Genomic DNA, 20319 nt, shown 5'->3' on the forward strand with positions numbered 1-20319 from the left:
GGAGGCGTCCAAGAATGTGCGAGAAGCAGCACAACCCCACCATGTGGTGTTACGTTATTCAAACGAGCACTTGCCTAACGAGATGAATTGTCGGCGATCGGGACGCTCGTTACCCAAATTGCTCGCACTTTGAGGCGGTTGTCACTCAAGGGTCTACTGTACCGTTATATGTAACTAATTAAAGTAAGTTAACAGTAACTAATTAACCCCTGCACTGCGCACCTGGTTTCAGCAAAAACTTCTTAAGGACATATTTTATTATATATTAAGGATATATATTATATATATTACATATATATTAAGGACATAAGTCAAGGACATATTTTTGTTGTTTTTATAAATATTCAGGTAAAGATAATGTCAAAATGTTTCCAAACTTAACTATTTTCATTTAAAAACACAAAGAGTAATGAAAACATTAAAAAACATTGAAATAGAGCCTAATTAAACAAAAATTAGCACAACTCTCAGAGTGCCTAAAGGCGCTTTACGCAGTGCAGTGGTTAAACTGTATATACAGTTTAAGGAGCCAGGAATAAAAAAATATTCAAATTATGTGAAAATTACTAATAAATGTTAAACAAATCTTCAACTTATTGACTTCAGCGTCGTGAAAGTCATCAAAATATTTTCAGAAATAGAATTGACAATTTTTTTTAAAAAGAATGTTTTGTAGATAAGGAGAACAGCTCCTATTAACTGGAACCGATTGATAATGCAGTAATAAAGAGATGCATGGACTTGTCCAACCCACAAAGAAGAAGAATAGTAGTAAGAAATGTCCACAAAGTGGATATGCAGCTGGTGCCTTTATAGCATTGCTGAGTAATACTTAATAACACAAATAATAATGATTATGTATGTTATTATGCTCTATTTTGTTATATATCATATACTGTAAATACATTGTCCAATGTTAATATCTGTTACTTTCACCAATGTCCATAAATATTTTTTAGGGGAGATTCTTTTTCTCCTTTGCTTATTATCTGATTTTGTTGTAATCTTTCCATCTTGTGGAGTGCATACCTGTCCTTAACTATGTAAAGATAGAATGTAATTGGTCAACAAATAAATCAGCTGCTACTGGCGGAACTTAGGACTTTGAATTTTTAGGGGGTGATTTTTTCACAGATTTCAAACTACAGTATTTTCTTTGTCTCTTTAGGTTGTTTTGATGATTAGAGACCAGATTAGGGCTTTTTCACTTATATAAAGTATACATATAGATCCCCTAAATCATTATAATTATCCCTATATTTTGTTTTTTGGGGGTTATTTTTTCTTTACTTCATTTCAACACAGTGACATTCAACTTTCACATATTCGAGTACGAATGCCAAACAGTGTTTATTAAAGCATATAAGTAAATTAATGAATTAGAACCACCTTATTCATTGTCGACCAAACCACATACTAGAAAGTGAAGGGACGACGACGTTTCGGTTGTCGTTCAACCTATGTTTCAAGTCACAATCGACTTAAGAATGGTCCAGGACGGACCGAAACATCGTCGTCCCTTCACTTGTAAAGGTGCAAAGACATGCTACTAAGTGGCTCCCAGAACTGAAGGGCAAGAGCTACGAAGAGAGGTTAGAGGCATTAAATATGCCAAAACTGGAAGACAGAAGAAAAAGAGGCGATATGATCACTACATACAAAATAGTAACAGGAATTGATAAAATCGATAGGGAAGATTTCCCGAGACCTGGAACTTTAAGAACAAGAAGTCATAGATATAAACTAGCTAAACACAGATGCCGAAGAAATATAAAAAAATTCACTTTCGCAAACAGAGTGGTAGACGGTTGGAACAAGTTAGGCGAGAAGGTGGTGGAGGCCAAGACCGTCAGTAGTTTCAAAGCGTTATATGACAAAGAGTGCTGGGAAGACGGGACACCACGAGCGTAGCTCTCATCCTGTAACTACACTTAGGTAATTACACAATTACACTTAGGTAATTAATTACTTTCTAGTGTGTGGTTTGGTCGACATACTTCAGCTACGTTATTGCGACTCCTCGTCTGCTTATTAATTGTCGATAACTTCAACTTCAATTATCTCTAATTTTAGAGTTTCAAATTTGTCAGCATCAAAAATACAGTTTACAATCGATACTCACCATTTTAACATATAATGGTCACAGCAGTGTTCTACAATCCTATTAGATTGTTTTTCAGAAACCTTAAATGTTGGGAGTTGTAAATTTTTTGGTCAAACTTTGGTGTATATTTTAAATGTCATATTGAAATTTTTTTTTTCCTGTAAACTATACTGAATCCTATAATAATAACTAATAAAAATGAAGATCATATGCTCTTCTGATAGCATAATACTGTAACACCAAATGAACAATTTGTGATATTTAATATTTTTGATGCTCATTTGAAAATCTGAAACTTTCAATACTTATTTATATATTTATTTTTCATTTTCTTGTTTTTCAAGTTACGTTGGTGATTATTTAGACAAAGTTGGAGCACGTGCCTAGTAGATTATGTACAAAAAATTTGAAAGCGTTTGAGCAAGGTGCAAAATTTCACTTCCCGGCCCCTTAATGTAACATTAAACGAAGTGCCAAAGTGTGTTTGTGCAAAACGAAATCTTCAGAGAACCAGACACAATAAGAATTCCAGAGAACAACACAGAACACAGAGGTGTGTAAAGACAAAGTGGAAAAAATGCTCAAGGAACTAAGTACTGTAAGAGTAAAGCAGATGGCTCGGATGGAGTTTCACCATGGGTTCTGAGAGAATGAGCACGTGAGCTCAGCATTCCACTTATACTGATTTTTCAGGCATCCCTATGTACAGGATATACTGTAGTTCCAATCTACAAAAATGGTAGCATGGAAGACCCCCCCAATTATAGAAATGCATCATTGACAAGTGTAATAGTCAAAATATTGGAAAAAATAATTAAAACTAAATGGGTAGAACACCTGGATAAAGAGATATAACAGCAGACAGACAGTATTATTCTCAATCTGGAAGATCCTGAGTTACAAATTTACTCAGTTTCTATGATTGTGCCACAGAGATTTTACAAGAAAGAGATGGTTGGGTTGACTGCATCTATCTTGACCTAAAGAAGGCTTTCGACAGAGTTCCATGTAAGAGGATGCTCTGGAAATTGGAATACACTACAGTGGTACCTCGAATAATGAATTTAATCCGTTCCGGTGCCGTCATCGTCATGTGAAACTGATGTCATTCAAAATAAATTTCCTCATTCAAAATAATGTAAATACAAATAATCCGTTCCACCTCCTAAAACAACAATATGACATACACTGATAATGTGATACTGTACATGTAAAATAAATGTTTTGTTTGACTATTCCCATGTGTACATTCATTTTACCTTATGAAGAGTTGTTGCTGGCTTGAGGGAGACAATTGGGAGGTAGGGAGGAGAGGGGTTACAGCGAGGAGGAAGACTCCACCTCTGGGTCAGGCGGGCTCACTCTTTTCGGGAATTTAACCCCACTGGGACTGGGTTGTGGTTCAATATCACTTGCACGTCTTTTCTCACCCTGTCCACAGACTGTATCGAGTGCCACTTGGTGTTGTCTACGTTTTTGGATGTCCCTAAACTATGACAGCACATTGTCATTAAGGAAGTTCACGCAATGTGTTGTCACTGCCATATCAGGGTGATGCTTTTCCGCAAATGCAGTCACCTTTTCGAACATGCCCAGCACGTCCCTGATCTCACTGGATGGGATAGCATTCTCACAGACCTCCTCCTCCCCCCGATGAGAGCTCCTGTACCTCCTGTTGCAGCAGCTCTTTCTGCAGTTCCAGGAGTTCCTCGGTGGTCAGTTCATCACTGTGCTCCTCCACCAACTCCTGCACATCAGCAGCATCTACCTCTAGACCCAATGTGTGCCCCAGAGCAACAATATCATCCACAAAAAGAGCATCCGGGTCATCTACAGGTGCAGATGCAGGTGCAGGACCGAAACCTTCTAAGTCTCGCTCAGGGACGCCCTCAGGCCACATGTTTCACCATGCAGAGTGTAGGGTCCTCCGTGACACCCCTTCCCCAGGCCTTATCTATCAAACGCTAGGCCCCATAATATTGAACTGGTCCTTCCAGAATTGTTTGAGAGTCAGCTCTGTGGTGTCAATCACATGAACACATCTCTCCAACAAGGCCTTCATGTAGAGCTTCTTAAAGTTAGCAATGACTTGCTGGTCAATGGGTTGGAGAAGTTCAGTGGTGTTTGGAGAAAGAAACTTGGTGGTGATGAACTGATTCTCAGGGAACAGATCATCTTGCAGTTGTGGAGGATGCGCAGGTGCATTATTGAGCGCAAGCAAGGCCTTGAATGGTAACTGCTTCTCGAAAAGATAATTCCTCACTGTGGGGCCGAAAACGTCATTTACCCATTCACTGAAGAAGATCCGCATGACCCAGGACTTCTTGTTCAACCTCCACATCACATTCAGCCGTGTCTTGTGCACCTTAAATGCCTTGAACACTCGTGGATTTTCAGAGTGGTAGATGAGCAGCGGCTTGACCTTGCAATCACCACTTGCATTGGCGCAGAGCATGAGGGTAAGGCACTCCTTCATTGGTTTGTGGCCAGGCAACTATTGTTCCTCTTGCGTGATGTAGGTACTCTTCGTCAGTTTTTTCCAAAACAGCCCAGTCTCGTCACAATTTAAAACTTGTTGGGGCAGGAACTGCTCCCGATCAACAAATTCCTGAAACTCTGGCACAAAAGCTTCAGCAGCAGCTTTATCAGAGCTGGCAGCCTCCCCATGTCGCACATCATTGTGTATACCGCTCCTCGTCTTAAAGTTCTCGAACCAGCCACGGCTTGCCTTAAATACCTCCTCATCTTCAGACGACGTACCTGGTATCTTCCTGTCAAGATCCACATACAGCATTCTAGCCTTAACACAAACGATAGCTTCAGAAACACTATCGCCATGTAATTGACGTTCATTCATCCACACCAGCAGTAGCCATTCCACATCATCTAGGAGTTTTGGACGTTTGCTGCTAACCTTGGTACTGTAACTCCTTTGCCCAAGTCAAGCGTCTTAAATTTATCCTTTCCCTTCAAAATGGTGGAAATTGTTGAGGGAGCCCTGCCATACTCCCTGGCAAGATCAGCCACACGAACACCACGCTCGTGCTTTGCTATAATTTCCTTTTTCACTTCCAAAGTGATTGCCTCTTTCTTCCCTTTGCCAACACTTTCTTTCGCAGCAAGCTTCTTGGACGACATCGTGCGTTCAGAATTGTAGTCACAAAACCACAAAAAAACACGAACATCAAAATTATATGTGGAACGATGCAGAGGGACACTGGTCGTGCACGACACCAATACAACACTTATCAGTGGCGGTCGGGAAGCAGTACGACCCCACCATGTGGTGTTGACGTTACTCAAATGAAAATTTGCCATACGAGACGAATTGTCGCCGATTGGGATGGTCGTTACCCAAAATGTTCACCATTTGAGGCAATCGTTATTCGAGGTACCACTGTACTGTATATTGGAGAAGTGACAGGTAAGCTTCTAAATTGGATGAAAAATTTTGACAGAAAAATGAGGGCAGTAATTAGAGGTAATGTATCAGACTGGAGAAATGTCATGAGTGGAGTATCACAGAGTTTACTTCTTGCACTGGTAATGTTCACCGTCTACATAAACAATCTATCAGATGGAATACAGAATTACATGAACATGTTTGCTGATGATGCTAAGATACTAGGGAAGATAAGAAACTTTGATGATTGTCATGCCCTTCAAGAAGACCTGGACAAAATAAGTATATGGAGCACCACTTGGCAAATGGAATTTAATGTGAATAAATGCCATGTTATGGAATGCAGAATAGGAGAACATAGACCCCACACAACCTATAAATTATGTGAGAAATCTTTTAAGAATTCTCATAAAGATAGATATCTAGGGGTGGTTCTAGATAGAAAACTATCACCTGAGGACCACATAAAGAACATTATGCGAGGAGCCTATGTTTCACTTTCTAATATTGGAATTGCTTTTAAATACAGTACATGGATGGTGAAATGCAGTACTAAAGAAATTGTTCACAACTTTTGTTAGACCAAAGGTGGAATATGCAGTGGTTGTATCGTGCCCATATCTTGAGAAGCACATCAACACTCTGGAAAAGGTGCAAAGACATGCAACTAAATGGCTGTCAGAACTGAAGGACAAACGTTACAAGGAGAGATTAGACGCCAAAACTAGAAGACATGAAAAAAAAGAGGCGATATGATCACTTCATACAAAATAGTAATGGGAATTGATCAAATTGATAGGGAAGAATTCCCGAGACCTGGAGCTTCAAGAACAAGAGGTCATAAATTTAAACTAACTAAACATAGCTGCCGAAGAAATATAAAAAAATTCACGTTTGTAAACAGTGGTAGATGGTTGGAACAAGTTAAGCGAGAAGATAGTGGAGGCCAAAACTGTCAATAGTTTAAAAGGATTATACGACACAGAGTGCTGGGAACACAAGACACCACGAGCATAGCTCTCTTTCTGTAACTACACTTATGTAAGTATTGTACTGGCAGAGAAGAGATATTTAAGAAACCAGGAAAAGTAAGTACCATGCAGTGTTTATTAAACAGGACATGTCTAAGGAGAAAAGGAAGGCAACAATGAGAATCAGAGAAGAAAAGCAACTGAGAAATGCAAGGAGACCAGAAAATGCCACAGAGCATAGGACAATGCAAATCTGACAAGAGAGTAGAACCCAGGGAAATAGTGGGGCAGATCAACTTACCACTTAAACTGAGTACAGTGGTACCTCAGAATGCGAGTGTCCCTGTATGCGAGTTTTTCGGAAGACGAGCAGGATTTACTCCAAAAATATGTCTCGGAAGGCGAGGGTTACCTCGGGACGCGAGTTTGTTGATACGTGTACAGGCCGACTGGCGCGTGGTGGCATGGCGATCGCGCCTCAGTTTACCAGTGTCTCGTGTCCAGTGACTATCCCACCTGAATTCTTCTCAAGGATTTACAGTTTTTTATCGTTTTTTTGGCCATTTGAGCATAAAAGTTGTCATTATATATCTTGCCATGGGTCTCAAGAAAGCTATTGGTAAGGTTCAACCTAAGAAAATAGCTGTGAGTAGAGGCAGTAGAGGATGTCCCTTCTTGTTTAAGAAAATGTGTGAAGTATGGGAAGAACTGCAAAGTTTTGTTGAAAAGACTCACCCAGATAAAGCTGTAGCAGGTCGTTGCATTGACCTTTTAAATGATAATGTGATGTCTTACTACAGACAAGTGTTAAAATGTAGGGAAAAACAAGTGTCATTAGACAAATTCTTAGTAAAACAAGCAAATCCTAGTGGTATGCAGGCAAAATGTGCCAGAGTGTGCATACCAGTGAAGTCCTCACTGCCTGATGTGATAATGGAAGGGGACTCCCCTTCCAAACAGTAACTCCTCTCTTCCTCCCACCTCCTCACCATCTTCCATACGCCTACAGCATTCAACAGCAAGGTAAGTAATAACTTGAACATAGTTTTGTAGGTTTATTTAGATGAATTAGGTATAAAAATTTAGTTTGATGTGGGGTTTTTGGGGTAGTCAGGAACGGATTAATTCATTTCCCTTTATTTCTTATGATACCTGGTTGATACCTGGTTGATGGGGTTCTGGGAGTTCTTCTACTCACCAAGCCCGGCCCGAGGCCAGGCTCGACTTGTGAGAGTTTGGTCCACCAGGCTGTTGCTTGGAGCGGCCCGCAGGGCCACGTACCCACCACAGCCCGGCTGATCCGGAACTTATGGGGAAATTAGCTTCGGAATGCGAGTTTTCGGAATACGAGGCGTCTCCAGGAACCAATTAAACTCTTAAACTGAGGTATGCCTGTACTACAGAGGAAAATAGCAGGGCTGCCTAGTCTAATGAGGCCTTTACACAAATGAATAGGCAAGAGTGACTGGGCCACCATACCCCCCCCCCCTTTCCCCTATATATATTGAAACATAGCACAAGTCATGTACATAAATGAATGGAATTGCTAATAAAGGAATAGAGCTACGGGAAAGAGTGGCAGAGGTACAACCTCACATGATCGCAGTAATGGAAATGAAACTGACAAGCATTATAGGAAATGCAATCTTCCAAAGAGGGTATCAAGCTATGAGTAGAGTGTGTTTGCACATAAGAGGAAGTGGTGTAGCTCTGTTGTTGCAGCTACACTGGAGCTTTGAAGAGCTAAAAATAGCAAAGGGAGCTGACCAACAAGAGTATATACTGGAGGAATGAAGATAGTGGTAGCAGTAACTTATAATCCCCCATCAAACAATAGAAGGCTTAGGGAAGAATATGACACATGCAGTGAGAATTGTCCAAAGATCATGGAAAAAGCAGCCACAGTAGCAAGGGGGAACAAGAGCTAAAATCCTTATACCTCGAGTGACGAGCGGCTCCATCTACGAACATTTCAAGTAATGAGCGAGTCACTCCCCGAAAATTTGTGTGGATCGACGAGCCTCTGCTCCATTAACAAGAAAACCATGTGGTGCCAGCATTCCCGTTGGTTCTTGCAAATTCTTGGATGCCTCCGATGATGAAAATAATTTTTTTTTTATAGATGCTAATGATGCTGGGATGCAAAGGGGTGACTGTTGTAACGTTGTAAAGCATTGATTTTTTTAGAAAAAAATTTGAAAAATTTTAAAAAAAGAACAATTGTCAAAAAGGTTTGTTCAGTTTATATCAAGTAGCCTGCTCCATTTTCTAAAAAAAAAAAAAATAAATAAAAAAAAAAAACCAGCGTTGAATGTAATGAAACGCCATTTTCTGGGTGAGACCCGGAGGCTCCCCGGAGCTTTACCGGCTGATATGCTAATGTCAGACTTTGGCATCAGTCATGTGTATGGAGTTCTAGGGCCTACCGGGGACCATGAGCCAGAACCTGGCCCCCTCAGAGAGGCAAGGGGAGCAATGGCCTATAGAAACCCCCGTGTGGTTGGAAGCATTCTATGTCTGCCATCGACCGGGTCAAGCATCCAGAAAGGTAAGCATTCCAAAACAAACCCCTATTCTGGTGAAAATTGCTACCTAAGCCGAACTAGTGAATAGAACTCTTCAACAGAAAACAAGGAAACTAGTATGACGTCATACGTCACCGCGCCGCTGTCTGCGCAGCTCCCCCCTCCCCGGGAGGGGGAAGGGGGAGCCCCAGACCTCCCACGCCGGCTATCCACCCATCAGTTCTGAGGCTGGATGTCAAAACACGCGAAAAACGCCGACCGGAGGGAGGGAGGGTTGCCGGGGAGCCTCCGGGTCTCACCCAGAAAATGGCGTTTCATTACATTCAACGCTGGTTTTCTGGGGGGAGCCCCGTCGGCTCCCCGGAGCTAACTACCCACAGAGGAAGGTCAAAGGGACAAAACCGGGAGGCGGACACCACGCACCCCCCAAGGAGGCGAGACAACCGGCAGCAAACGCCAACCCAAGGCGCCACAGCCCCGAAAATCCCGGGAACAACACGAGAACCACGAGCAGCAAGGCCCCTGCACGAACACCAAAAATCCATGCCCGAAAGACCGCAAGGCCACGTCGCCCAGACGGCAGCGAGAGCAGCAAAGCCACGAACGGCACAGGCATGAGGGAAGAACACAGGCAGCTTAGCCGCAAGAACACGGCTGACCACCCGGGACACCATCACCCGCGAACCGGGAAGAACAGAACCGGATCAACGCAAAACGCGCTCCGGACCCAAACGCCGTGGCACGCAAACAACAGCGGAGGGCCGCCACTGAACACAAAAACGACACACCCCCGGCCCGACCAACGAAGCACCAACAAACCCTGGACCCCTCCAGAATGCAGCAGCCCCACCCCGCGCCAGAAAAAGATGGAGACTGCTGCCATCAAACAACCAAAACGCTTAAACCGAAGGAGCAAGAAAACTCAGCGAATCGACCCCCAGAGGCAAAGGCCCAAAGGAAAGAGCCGACGAAAAAACACACCGGAACCGAAAGGGCACTACCAACTGAGGAGAAGACAGAGCACGCTGACCAGAGACCAGGATGGTGCAAGCGGCGCACGAACAGGCCGGAGGTGAAATGACGCACAAGACAGCTGACTAACGGTGCAAAAGCAACACCAAGACCGAAAGCAAGCTGAAGCGGCTCCGCCTGCGCCGCACGAAAAGAGGCGACAGTATGTGGCAAGACGACGGCCCCCAACCCCCACTAGAAAACCAAGCCGAGAGTAAACCAAGCTAACAAGAGGAACCACCTAAGAAGGGACAGGAAAAGGAAGGACCGCCAAAATACCCCATACTGCCGCCAAGAGAAGCACGCAGGTGGGACACCTACCACGAAGCCACCCGACCACCAACCGGAGGCGAGACCACGAGGCAGAACATAAGCAGCCCCGACAAGGCCCCCCCCCCGAGCCCAGGAAAAAGGCGGAGCCGCGAGAAGATCTCGGGCGCGACCACTGAAACCCAGGCGGCACAAGGAGATGGAACGTCTGCCGAACAGAAAAACTCCGAAGCATGCAAGCCCGCCAGGAGTTCAGAAACGACGGGTCCGACGCGAGACATCGCAAGAACCCCCCCCCCAAAAAAAAACAACAACAACCGGCAGGGCAAGCGAGGAAAACCAAGAAGGCGGAAGGGTCGCCGCCAGAACAGGACCCGAACCAAGGGGCACGAACAACTGCAACAGACCGAGACAAAGAAGCACACCACAGGACACAGGCTGACCAATGCCTAAGAACACACGCAGGACATCCCTGCTGCAGAGGAGGCAGGCAGAAAGAGCTGAAGCACAAAAAAAAAAAAAAAAAAATTAACCAGGAGCACAACCAGGGGTGGACAATCAGGCAGGGACAAAAACCCCACGCAATCCCCAGGCACAAAAACGGCAGCAAAGTGCCACTCCACAACCGGACACAGGAACAAGAACACGCCACCGTGAAACACGGTACCAATGCACACGTGCAGCAGCAGCAACAGGCACCACTGCAACATGCAACATGTAAATAGCAGCTCCCCTCTGCAAAGGCAGAGAACGGAGCAGGCAGACCCCAGACAGGGCCAACGGAGACACGACAAAACCCTGCAGGCCCAGAAACCTGCACCAGGCGACCGACGGCGGAGAAACCCCGCTCGATACCTGCTGGATGAGGTACTGGGAGCTCTTTTACACCTCAAGCCCGGCCCAAGGTCAGGCCAGACTGGCCAGAGGATGGCCCACCAGGCAGCTGCTAGGAGCAGTCCACCGGCCCACATACCCCCACAACCAGGACGGGCCGGAGCTGCCATACGAAAACAGGCCAGTGCGCCCTGGAAGTCCACGGACGAACCAGCAAGAAGGCTTATGCTCGCAAGTAGGTCGTGTAACAAGCACAGACCACTGATGGTAATACAGTGTTCCCCAAAAGTGCCAATAGCACCACTGCACTCCACTGGTACTATCCCGCAAGTTCTACCAGATAGGCGGGACCCAAGAGCCAGAGCTCAAATCCTGCAAGCACAGCCAGGAGCCTCACCAGGTGAGTACAGAACCAACCCTACAACCCCCACACCTCAACATTAAAAAAGGAGGGTCCCCTGAATGACTCCAGCATGGGTTGGACATGCACATGAGGGGGACAGGAAGGGGTGATAAAGGGACAGTCACAGGTGTGCGAACGGTCTCAGTCGTAAAAATTTATACCTAAATAAAGACAGGTATATAAACACCGCCGCATCCAGCGCCCGGCCAAAAGACGCCAGACCGCAGAAACTCACCTGGCGAAGGGCGGCTCGAACTTGACACGACTCAACCGTGCCCAGAAGAACTTGGGAGCACCGCCAGGTGAAGACGCCAGAGCCGGACCCTGCCGGACCCGCAGGAGAACAGGGAGAGGCGAAGGAGGCGGTCCACACCCATGACACAGGGAAAACTGCGGTGTCCTCCCCACAACAGGGGAACCAGGACACCCCCGGCGCGAAGGGGCACATACCGCAGCCAGGGAGAAGAACGAGAGGCGAAGCACTGTAGCAAAAAAGGGCGCAAAACCCCAGCACTGAAACACCGCCCAGACCAAAACAAACTCCATGGCGCATGCGCAGAACACGCTGGCCGAACCGCACACCCTCCCTGCGGGAAGGCGCCAGCCAGGACTATTGCACGAGAAAAAGAGCCCAAAAAAAAGGAACCCAACCGGGCGACAAGTAGCCCAACCGGGCGACAAGTAGCCCAACCGGGCGACAAGTAGCCCAACCGGGCGACAAGTAGCCCAACCGGGCGACAAGTAGCCCAACCGGGCGACAAGTAGCCCAACCGGGCGACAAGTAGCCCAACCGGGCGACAAGGAGCCCAACCGGGCGACAAGGAGCCCAAACAGGGCGACAAGGAGCCCAAACAGGGCGACAAGGAGCCCAACAGGGCGACAAGTAGCCCAACAGGGCGACAAGTAGCCCAACAGGGCGACAAGTAGCCCAACAGGGCGACAAGTAGCCCAACAGGGCGACAAGTAGCCCAACAGGGTGACAAGAACTAGGAGCCGACAGACGTTCCAATAATGCGGGAAGTAGCGAAAAACCTTCCCGTACCCTCGAGAACACAGAAGCCAACACTAGTCCCGAAGGCACACGAAGGCGCAGGCGCACCCGAGATCAGAAGTCACGCAGAACCCCATCGAACGGGGAAACATGACAAAAACACCGTCCCAAAAAGCGGGGGAGGAAACAACCACCCACAGGACGGAACCAACCGACTCAAAGGCCAAGGAACCGAGCCCGGGGAGGGGCCGACGTCCAACAGCACGTACGGCGAGTGGGGAGGAAAGACCCCACTCCGCGTAACCACAAGCCCCGCCTAGAGGGGGATAAAAAAAAAAAACCCACGGGGTCTAACGGGGCCAAGGCCCCCCCCAAGTCAGCCCCTCCCCAGCCCCGGGAACCTACACGACAGGCCCCGGGGCCGAGCCGTTCCCCCAAAGCCCCGGCCGTAATAGAAAACCGGGGCAGCCGTGAAAACACTAAGGAAGAGAGCCCACTGGCAGACTCATACAACACGGCTGGAGGAACAGGCCCAAATGCCCCCGTCACCACCCCGGAAGGGGAAGTCCCCGAGACTGCCCGAGTCTCAACACCACCAAACACCCCGCCCTGAACCTACAGACGGTAAGGAACCGGATGCAGGCAGGAAGGGTGAACCAGGGGAAAGACAAGGGGGCGTGGATGGAACCGAAGCAACCAACACCCCCAAGTCCCAAAACGAACTACAACGGGGCAGCCCCGGGGCTCCCGGGGAGGAAACCACGAGAACGTTGCCACCACCAAGGCTCAAGTGCAACGCCCCTGCTGCCCGCACCCGCTTTGTTAGCACAACTGGGGAACCGAGCCACAACGAGCAACCAAACTCGCAGGACACCGGGTCGAAGGTGTCACCGACCCCACAGGCAGCAGACGGAGGCAAAACAGAGAGTCACCCAGAGACAAAAGGTGAGAGCAACCCTCAAACTCGCTGGAAGCGAGGGGGGGGGCTCTGGGGTCACATCCATCGGACCCGCGCGCCCCCAGGGGTTTCCCAGGGTCCCGAGCGTTTACTTTAAGAGGACTCGCGCTCAGGTAATCCCAGGCAGGGTACTGCTAACCGGCACCCAAGCTACCAAACAACTTTCTAAGAGCTGAACCCCCGGGACGTGTACACTCACGGGGACCTAGCAGGGGGTACCACCAGAAATACTCAGAACACAAGGGGCAAGAACGAAGGCAGACCCCCCCCCACCAGGTATATAAACAAAAGAAAAAGAAAACCCCGCAAGAGGACAGCGTACCCAAGCGGAACAGAGCCGGCCGCTATGATTGGTAAAGACAAGCTGCACAGTACCCCGCGCCCCACCAGTGCAAACACTGCCCCTTACTCTAAGGCGAACAAGGGAGACAGAACACCCGAGCACACAAAGAGCGGCCGAAAACCAAGCAGTAAACGGCCAAGCAGGGGCAGGACCCAAGGAACTTGTGGAAGGTGGCCCCAAGCCCCAAGGGCAGTACTTACAGGGCACCTAGGGAAGGGAACCCTAGGCGCATGCAGCCCGAGTACTGAAGAATCACTCCTGGCTCACGCACCACCTAGAAAACAGACACCACACTCTAGGTACAGTGCTGAAACAACCACTGGAGCCGGAGCACATAACCATTGCCTATAGCATCAGCCGAAGAACTGATGGGTGGATAGCCGGCGTGGGAGGTCTGGGGCTCCCCCTTCCCCCTCCCGGGGAGGGGGGAGCTGCGCAGACAGCGGCGCGGTGACGTATGACGTCATACTAGTTTCCTTGTTTTCTGTTGAAGAGTTCTATTCACTAGTTCGGCTTAGGTAGCAATTTTCACCAGAATAGGGGTTTGTTTTGGAATGCTTACCTTTCTGGATGCTTGACCCGGTCGATGGCAGACATAGAATGCTTCCAACCACACGGGGGTTTCTATAGGCCATTGCTCCCCTTGCCTCTCTGAGGGGGCCAGGTTCTGGCTCGTGGTCCCCGGTAGGCCCTAGAACTCCATACACATGACTGATGCCAAAGTCTGACATTAGCATATCAGCCGGTAAAGCTCCGGGGAGCCGACGGGGCTCCCCCCAGAAAATTGAACAAACTTGAAAAAAGAAAAGATGTCATAAAGGTTCGTTCAGTGTATGTTAGGTAGGCTGCTCCATTATATAAAAAATCTAATATACTGATGTTTCTCGGTGATGGAACGGATTAATTTTATTTCCATTACTTTAAATGGAGAAATTCGTTTGAAAGACGAGCATTTCACATGACGAGCTCGGTGCAGGAACGGATTAAATTCGTTAATTGAGGCTCCCACTGTACTGTACTGTACTGGGGGACTTCAACTTTAGGAAAATAGACTGGGTAAATATCCCCATGGGGTGATGAGACACAGAGAGCAAAACTGGCAGACATACACTTCTTAATGCAACATGTCACAGAACCAACAAGAGTGAGAGATGATCTACCAGCAACACAACTTGGTATTTTCTCAAAATGAAGCAGATGTTGAAAAAATAGAGCGAGATGCTTCTTGGAGCTAGCGACCACTGTGTTGTCTTACTTGAATACTGTACATAGTGGAGCTGAAGGAATTTATTACACAACGAAACCTATTGAAGAAGAGAGATTACAGACAAGGGGACTACAACAGGATGAGGGACTTTCTGTGGTAAATCCAGTGGGAAAGCAAAATGTTAGTGAAGATAGCAAATGAGATGATGAAATTCATTTCCTACAAATGTACCACTGCAATAAAACAGATCATACCACTCAAAGAGGAGGTGGATGAAAAAAGTAAACCCCTGGTTCAATAAGCAATGCAGGGAAGCTAAGGACAAAAAAATTAAATGGAAAAAGTACAGACATGGGAACAGAGAACAAGGAATGAATACACCTGAATTAGAAGAGAAACAGAGAGGCAATTTGAAACTGACATTGCTGCAAAAGCTAAGGAACAACCGAAGCTGTTTTATAGCCATATAAGGCGAAAAACAAGTGAGAGACCATGTACTCAGATTGAGGAAACAAGGGAGAGCTCTCACAAAGAATAATAAGGAGGTATGTGAGGGATTCAACAAAAGATTTCAGGAAGTCTTAACATTAGAACCAGCATGGAGACCAAGGTTGCAAAATGAAAGGCCACAAAAAAAATACCACATTTTTGGCATTTTTACCAAAACGGCATTGTAGTTACCGTGGAATAGGCAAAAAAAAAAATAAAAAATCGTGGGGTGCTAGATGTGATAAATAGGACCACACCTAATCTTACCATGGCTGCTGAGGAAGGCTGCAAAAGACTTTGCTACCCATTGTTCGATTATTTTTTTACAAAATACTCGAGACCAAGTCTCCCAGATGTCTGGAAAAAAGGCAAATATAGTCCCAATATTCAAAAAAGGGGACAGAAAGGGGGGGTACTAAACTACAGACCATGTCATTGACAAGTATTCCGTGTAACGTACTAGAGAAAGTAATCAGGTTTAGAATGGTGGAGCATCTTGAGCATGGATTTAACCGCATGGATTTAAAAATGGAAAATAGTGCCTGACAAACCTGATTGAGTTTTATGACAAGGTTACTAAAATAAGACAGGAAAATGAAGGCTGGGTAGACTTTTTCTAGACTGTCAAAAGGCATTTGAAAGATGGATGTACAAGATGGAGAACCAGGCTGGGATAACTGGGAAAACACTGGACTGGGTAAGGAAATATCCGATGGACAGAAAGCAAAGAGTGAAGGAAGAGGTTTCAAGCTGGAGGAATGTAACAAGTGGGGTCCCACAAGGCTCTGTCCTGGGACCATTGCAGTTCCTAATTTTTGTGAATGACCAACCCAAAGGAGTGAGCTCCGAAAGTTTCCAACTACTACTAAACACAAGGCAATAGCTATGTACGCCTGTAGCAGCCAGTGATTTTTTGTTTTTAATTTAAAATAAAAGTATCATTAGAAATTTGACCAATATGACAAAACTTGGTGGTTTCTACCGATATCAATCCATCAGTATGTACTTTTAGGTCTAACAAAGGCAAGAAAAGGCTGAATATCAAGATTAGTTACCTTAATATAGTACCAACACTTGTTATTAATTATAGCAGTACCTGTACATCCAATGTCTTATTTTGGAAATTTATAAATAAATTGTTTGGCTTAAGATCATTATTAATATTAACATTGGTTTTTTCTCTCATTAAAATCTGCAAATATAAATATTGTCTAGCTGATACCTGGTAACTACTGTATTTTAGTCTCCTAATCTTAGAACCCTATAATTTCCTATGCTTTGAACATTTTACTAACTTGTTTCTAATCTAAAATAATAATACAAACCTAACATCCTGCTTGATACCTGCTTGAATTAGAATACCTATCCTATTCTAACAAACCAAACACAGCCCAGCCTAACATCCAAAAACATGTTGCTACCTGTTAAGGGGCTATGTACTCAAAGTGTAAATGGTTTTATTTAAAAAATTCACTAAGTGTAGTGTCAGTTTACACAGGAAATTGCATCTCCACTCAGTCTTGCTCCGAGACAATAATAAGACACTTGAGGCACCTATGTTCACAGGTTCGAGGTCAGGTCATGTCAGGTGACCTTGCCTTGTGGTAAGCTGATAAATGCCAACAGTGGTTATGTCTTTCCATCAAACATGCCACTGTCTAAGTATAATAGTAAGATAGCTGGGGGCTATCTCCAGTAGGCAGAGTTTAGCTCCTGGTTCCCCATGAAATACCAGAGAAGTTGTACATTATGATAGAGAGGAACCTCACTCTGCATTGAGGATTCAGCTCTGTAGGACAGATATCACACAGGGTTGTCCAAGCTGGCAGGGGGGGTGGGGGGCCCTTGACGGTCAATCAACCACCCGTCCCCTATCCCATTGTAACCAAGACTTTGGCGAGTTTGTAAGGTGATTTATTGTGTGTTTCTAAATTATATGTTGTGATATTCCAGGGGCAGCCTGCCATATGGCTCAATTTTTTTTTTGGGTGGTGACTGATTATTTACGAGTGAGAATGGTGACGTCACACTCGATGGTGAAGTCAAGGGAATAAATTATCCTTCCATATTCTTGCATCATATATAATAATTGAATATTCTTTGTAAGTTATTTTTTAATTATCTTTACACCTGATCCCCTAAGACCTTGGATTCCTTTCTAAACTTAGTACTTAGGAAAGAGTACTTACTAAAGATTCAGATTTGATAGGTAACTTCATACTTTATGTGGTTGCAGTTTCTTGCCTATAAACATAAATTATAATAGCTGCTAAGAGACTAGTTCCATTTTTTACCTGGTAGATTTACGAATGGATGGTGGTAGATCTTCCTTTACTTTAACTTTTTCTAATCATACTCTTCCTTCAATCCCCCCCCCCTTTTTGTCCCTTTCACTAAGTCTACCTTTCATCCCATCTTCTATCTCTCCTCTAAACTCTCCCTTTCATGGAACTCATTCCTCACTCTTCACCTCACTCGTCTTGACTATGCAGTCCATCTCTATTCATCTTCTGAATTGTTACAAACCCAAATTGTTACAGAAAATAAACACTTCTCAGTAAATAGCACTGTACTCCAGTTAAAATTCACTATAGTATTTTAAAATCACATGAGTAAACTATATTCACATTTGATTCTAAAAGTTTTTCGTTTTGAGAACAGTCAAGATATGTATCACTGCAAATCCTACAAACACTATACAGACTCTGGGGACAAGCAGGTTTTTACTCTTCTCATATTATCTTACCATTTCTTCATAAAATTAAAACAGTCCTCTTTCTCTACAAAGCATAACTTTATGTTATGGCTCATTTTAATTTGTTTTGCCATTTAGAGTCATTTATGCCAATGTCATTTATGTCACACAATTATATACTTTTTCTAATCTACAGAACTATGCAAAGAGCAACTCAATCACTTATCTAATACTTTTCAACTTACTTTAGGCCAAGCTCGACAAGGTGTTGTCCAATGAGGCGAACCATCTCTTGCTGTACCACACTCAACTTAGGGGAGGACTCCTCCTCTCTCACACCATTTTGTGACTCAGCAGTGTTACCCTCACACCCATCAGTTTGTCCCATACCATTTTGCTGCACTTCACTTGACCCATTAGATGCTTGTTGTTGCTGCTGTTGCAACTGATGTTGTTGATTCTGCTGCTGCATATTGTCTGTGGTTGAAGTGGTGTCCTCGGAAGATTGCTTTCGTTTCTTCCGTGGAGGCGGAGAGACTCCACCGTATTGTGGGTTTTGCCAGGAGGCCAGTGTGTCTACGTGAACGCCGTGGTGAAGCCACACCACTTCTGCTTCACACTCGCGAAAAATGACACCGAAATTACGGTGGTGCGCAACATTCACACCAAGACACCTCGATCGACTACCTTCTCAGCTGTGAGCTTCAATTTCGACTACACCACAACCTTTTGTAAAATATGAAAAAAACAAGAATTTCTTACATATTTCACGTAACACATCGTCTAAATGTAATACGTTTGTTTAAATTGTATTAATTTGTGTATATGCACTTCACTACGCAAAATTCTCGATGATTTTAGCAATACTTTATATTATAAATATTACTGGAACGTACCACTGTTTTTCTATTATTTTAAGCCCGACATCAAACACTATACAATATATCAAAACTCATGTTCCGACTTTAGATATTTCTTTATAATCAAATATAATATTCTAGCGACTTTATAATTTAAAAAAAGTAAGCTGAATAATCTTATTAAATATATTAAATTAGTATTTTGGTACAATAATGGTGGCGAGTTATTATTGGAACCTGGTTGTTGTTTTGGTACAGTCAGGAGTGTTCTTGTCTTTCTTTGTCGAAACATGGCTGCCAACCGCACAACCAACTTCAACTGCTACTTTTCCTTTGGTTTTCTTCATATATCGCTTATTTCTTAACCAAAATTACTTAATTTATATTCTTTTTAAATTGTATAGTAACCACAATGCAAAACGTTTACTATAAATAATGGCAGAATAACGGATCTAATTACAATTTTAATGTAAGTTGTTCAACCTGGCGCCTCTCAATGAACAGATCAGCTGTTTCTTATTTTGAAAAGTCTTGGGATTGTAGGTGTGAGCGAAGCTGTCTCCTGCCATCTACTGATAATTTGTTCCAATATTTAGCATATATATATCTATATATTAGCTTATAACCTTGGTAAGCATTATACAAATAACGTGCAGTGATAATGAGTCATAATTTGTTGATAAGTCTTGGTTCAAAGCTCAGGTGAGTTGGTGCTTATAGGTAGAATTTTTAAGTTGATAATAATACAGAACAAGGCATATGAATGTTCGGGCAAGGGCTCCACAGTTTATCCTACTCTGGTTGGCACCCTTCACAAACCACAAGAAGCTAAAAGCATGAACTAGTATAGTATATAAATTCTTGCGATTTTTCACATTTTTTCTTTTAATATATTTTTTCTATTATGCTAAATTCAAGATTACTTTTTATAATCAATTAATTTGAAGTTCAGCTCTCCATATGGTGATAACTTGCTTTCACCATAATGTATACATTCATTATTACTGTACATGTTCCATCATGTAGATTTTATTATTTTTTTATATGTACAAAAGTTAAAGATTAGTACTTAATCAATCTTCCCCAGCCAGGATACGAATCCAGGCCAAATCACTTGTGAAATGGGGCGAGTGTCTTATCACTGCGCCATGGGGGACTGCTAATTGGAATATGACCCAACCGTCAGTTGGGTTAATCCATATACAGTATATGATTCTAAAAATGTGCAACAATGTAGGAACTGATGAGCACCCAA

At 44.4% G+C, this 20319-nt stretch overlaps 2 protein-coding genes across 11 annotated transcripts in view; one reads left to right on the plus strand and one right to left on the minus strand.

Annotated features, from left to right (window-relative positions):
• LOC123756488 (WD repeat-containing protein 26) overlaps positions 1-18920 on the minus strand; it is an 85487-nt gene extending 66567 nt beyond the window's left edge. For 2 of the 3 annotated variants that reach the window (XM_045739686.2, XM_045739687.2), the window contains exon 1: positions 18450-18920. In XM_045739686.2, the coding sequence (XP_045595642.1) occupies positions 18450-18676 (227 nt within the window). In that variant the 5' untranslated portion in view covers positions 18677-18920. The remainder of the gene's footprint in view (positions 1-18449) is intronic. The other variant, XM_045739689.2, reaches the window with a different exon arrangement.
• LOC123756486 (transcription factor E4F1) overlaps positions 18880-20319 on the plus strand; it is a 42339-nt gene continuing 40899 nt past the window's right edge. For 4 of the 8 annotated variants that reach the window (XM_069331323.1, XM_045739679.2, XM_045739683.2 and 1 more), the window contains exon 1: positions 19556-19694. The gene's annotated coding sequence lies outside the window, so the exon portion shown is untranslated. Of the gene's footprint in view, positions 18902-19346; positions 19534-19555; positions 19695-20319 lie in introns of those variants that run through there. The other 4 variants (XM_069331326.1, XM_069331327.1, XM_069331325.1 and 1 more) reach the window with 4 other exon arrangements.

This window comes from Procambarus clarkii, chromosome 25, assembly GCF_040958095.1.
Source record: "Procambarus clarkii isolate CNS0578487 chromosome 25, FALCON_Pclarkii_2.0, whole genome shotgun sequence".
Taxonomy (NCBI): Eukaryota; Metazoa; Arthropoda; class Malacostraca; order Decapoda; family Cambaridae; genus Procambarus; species Procambarus clarkii.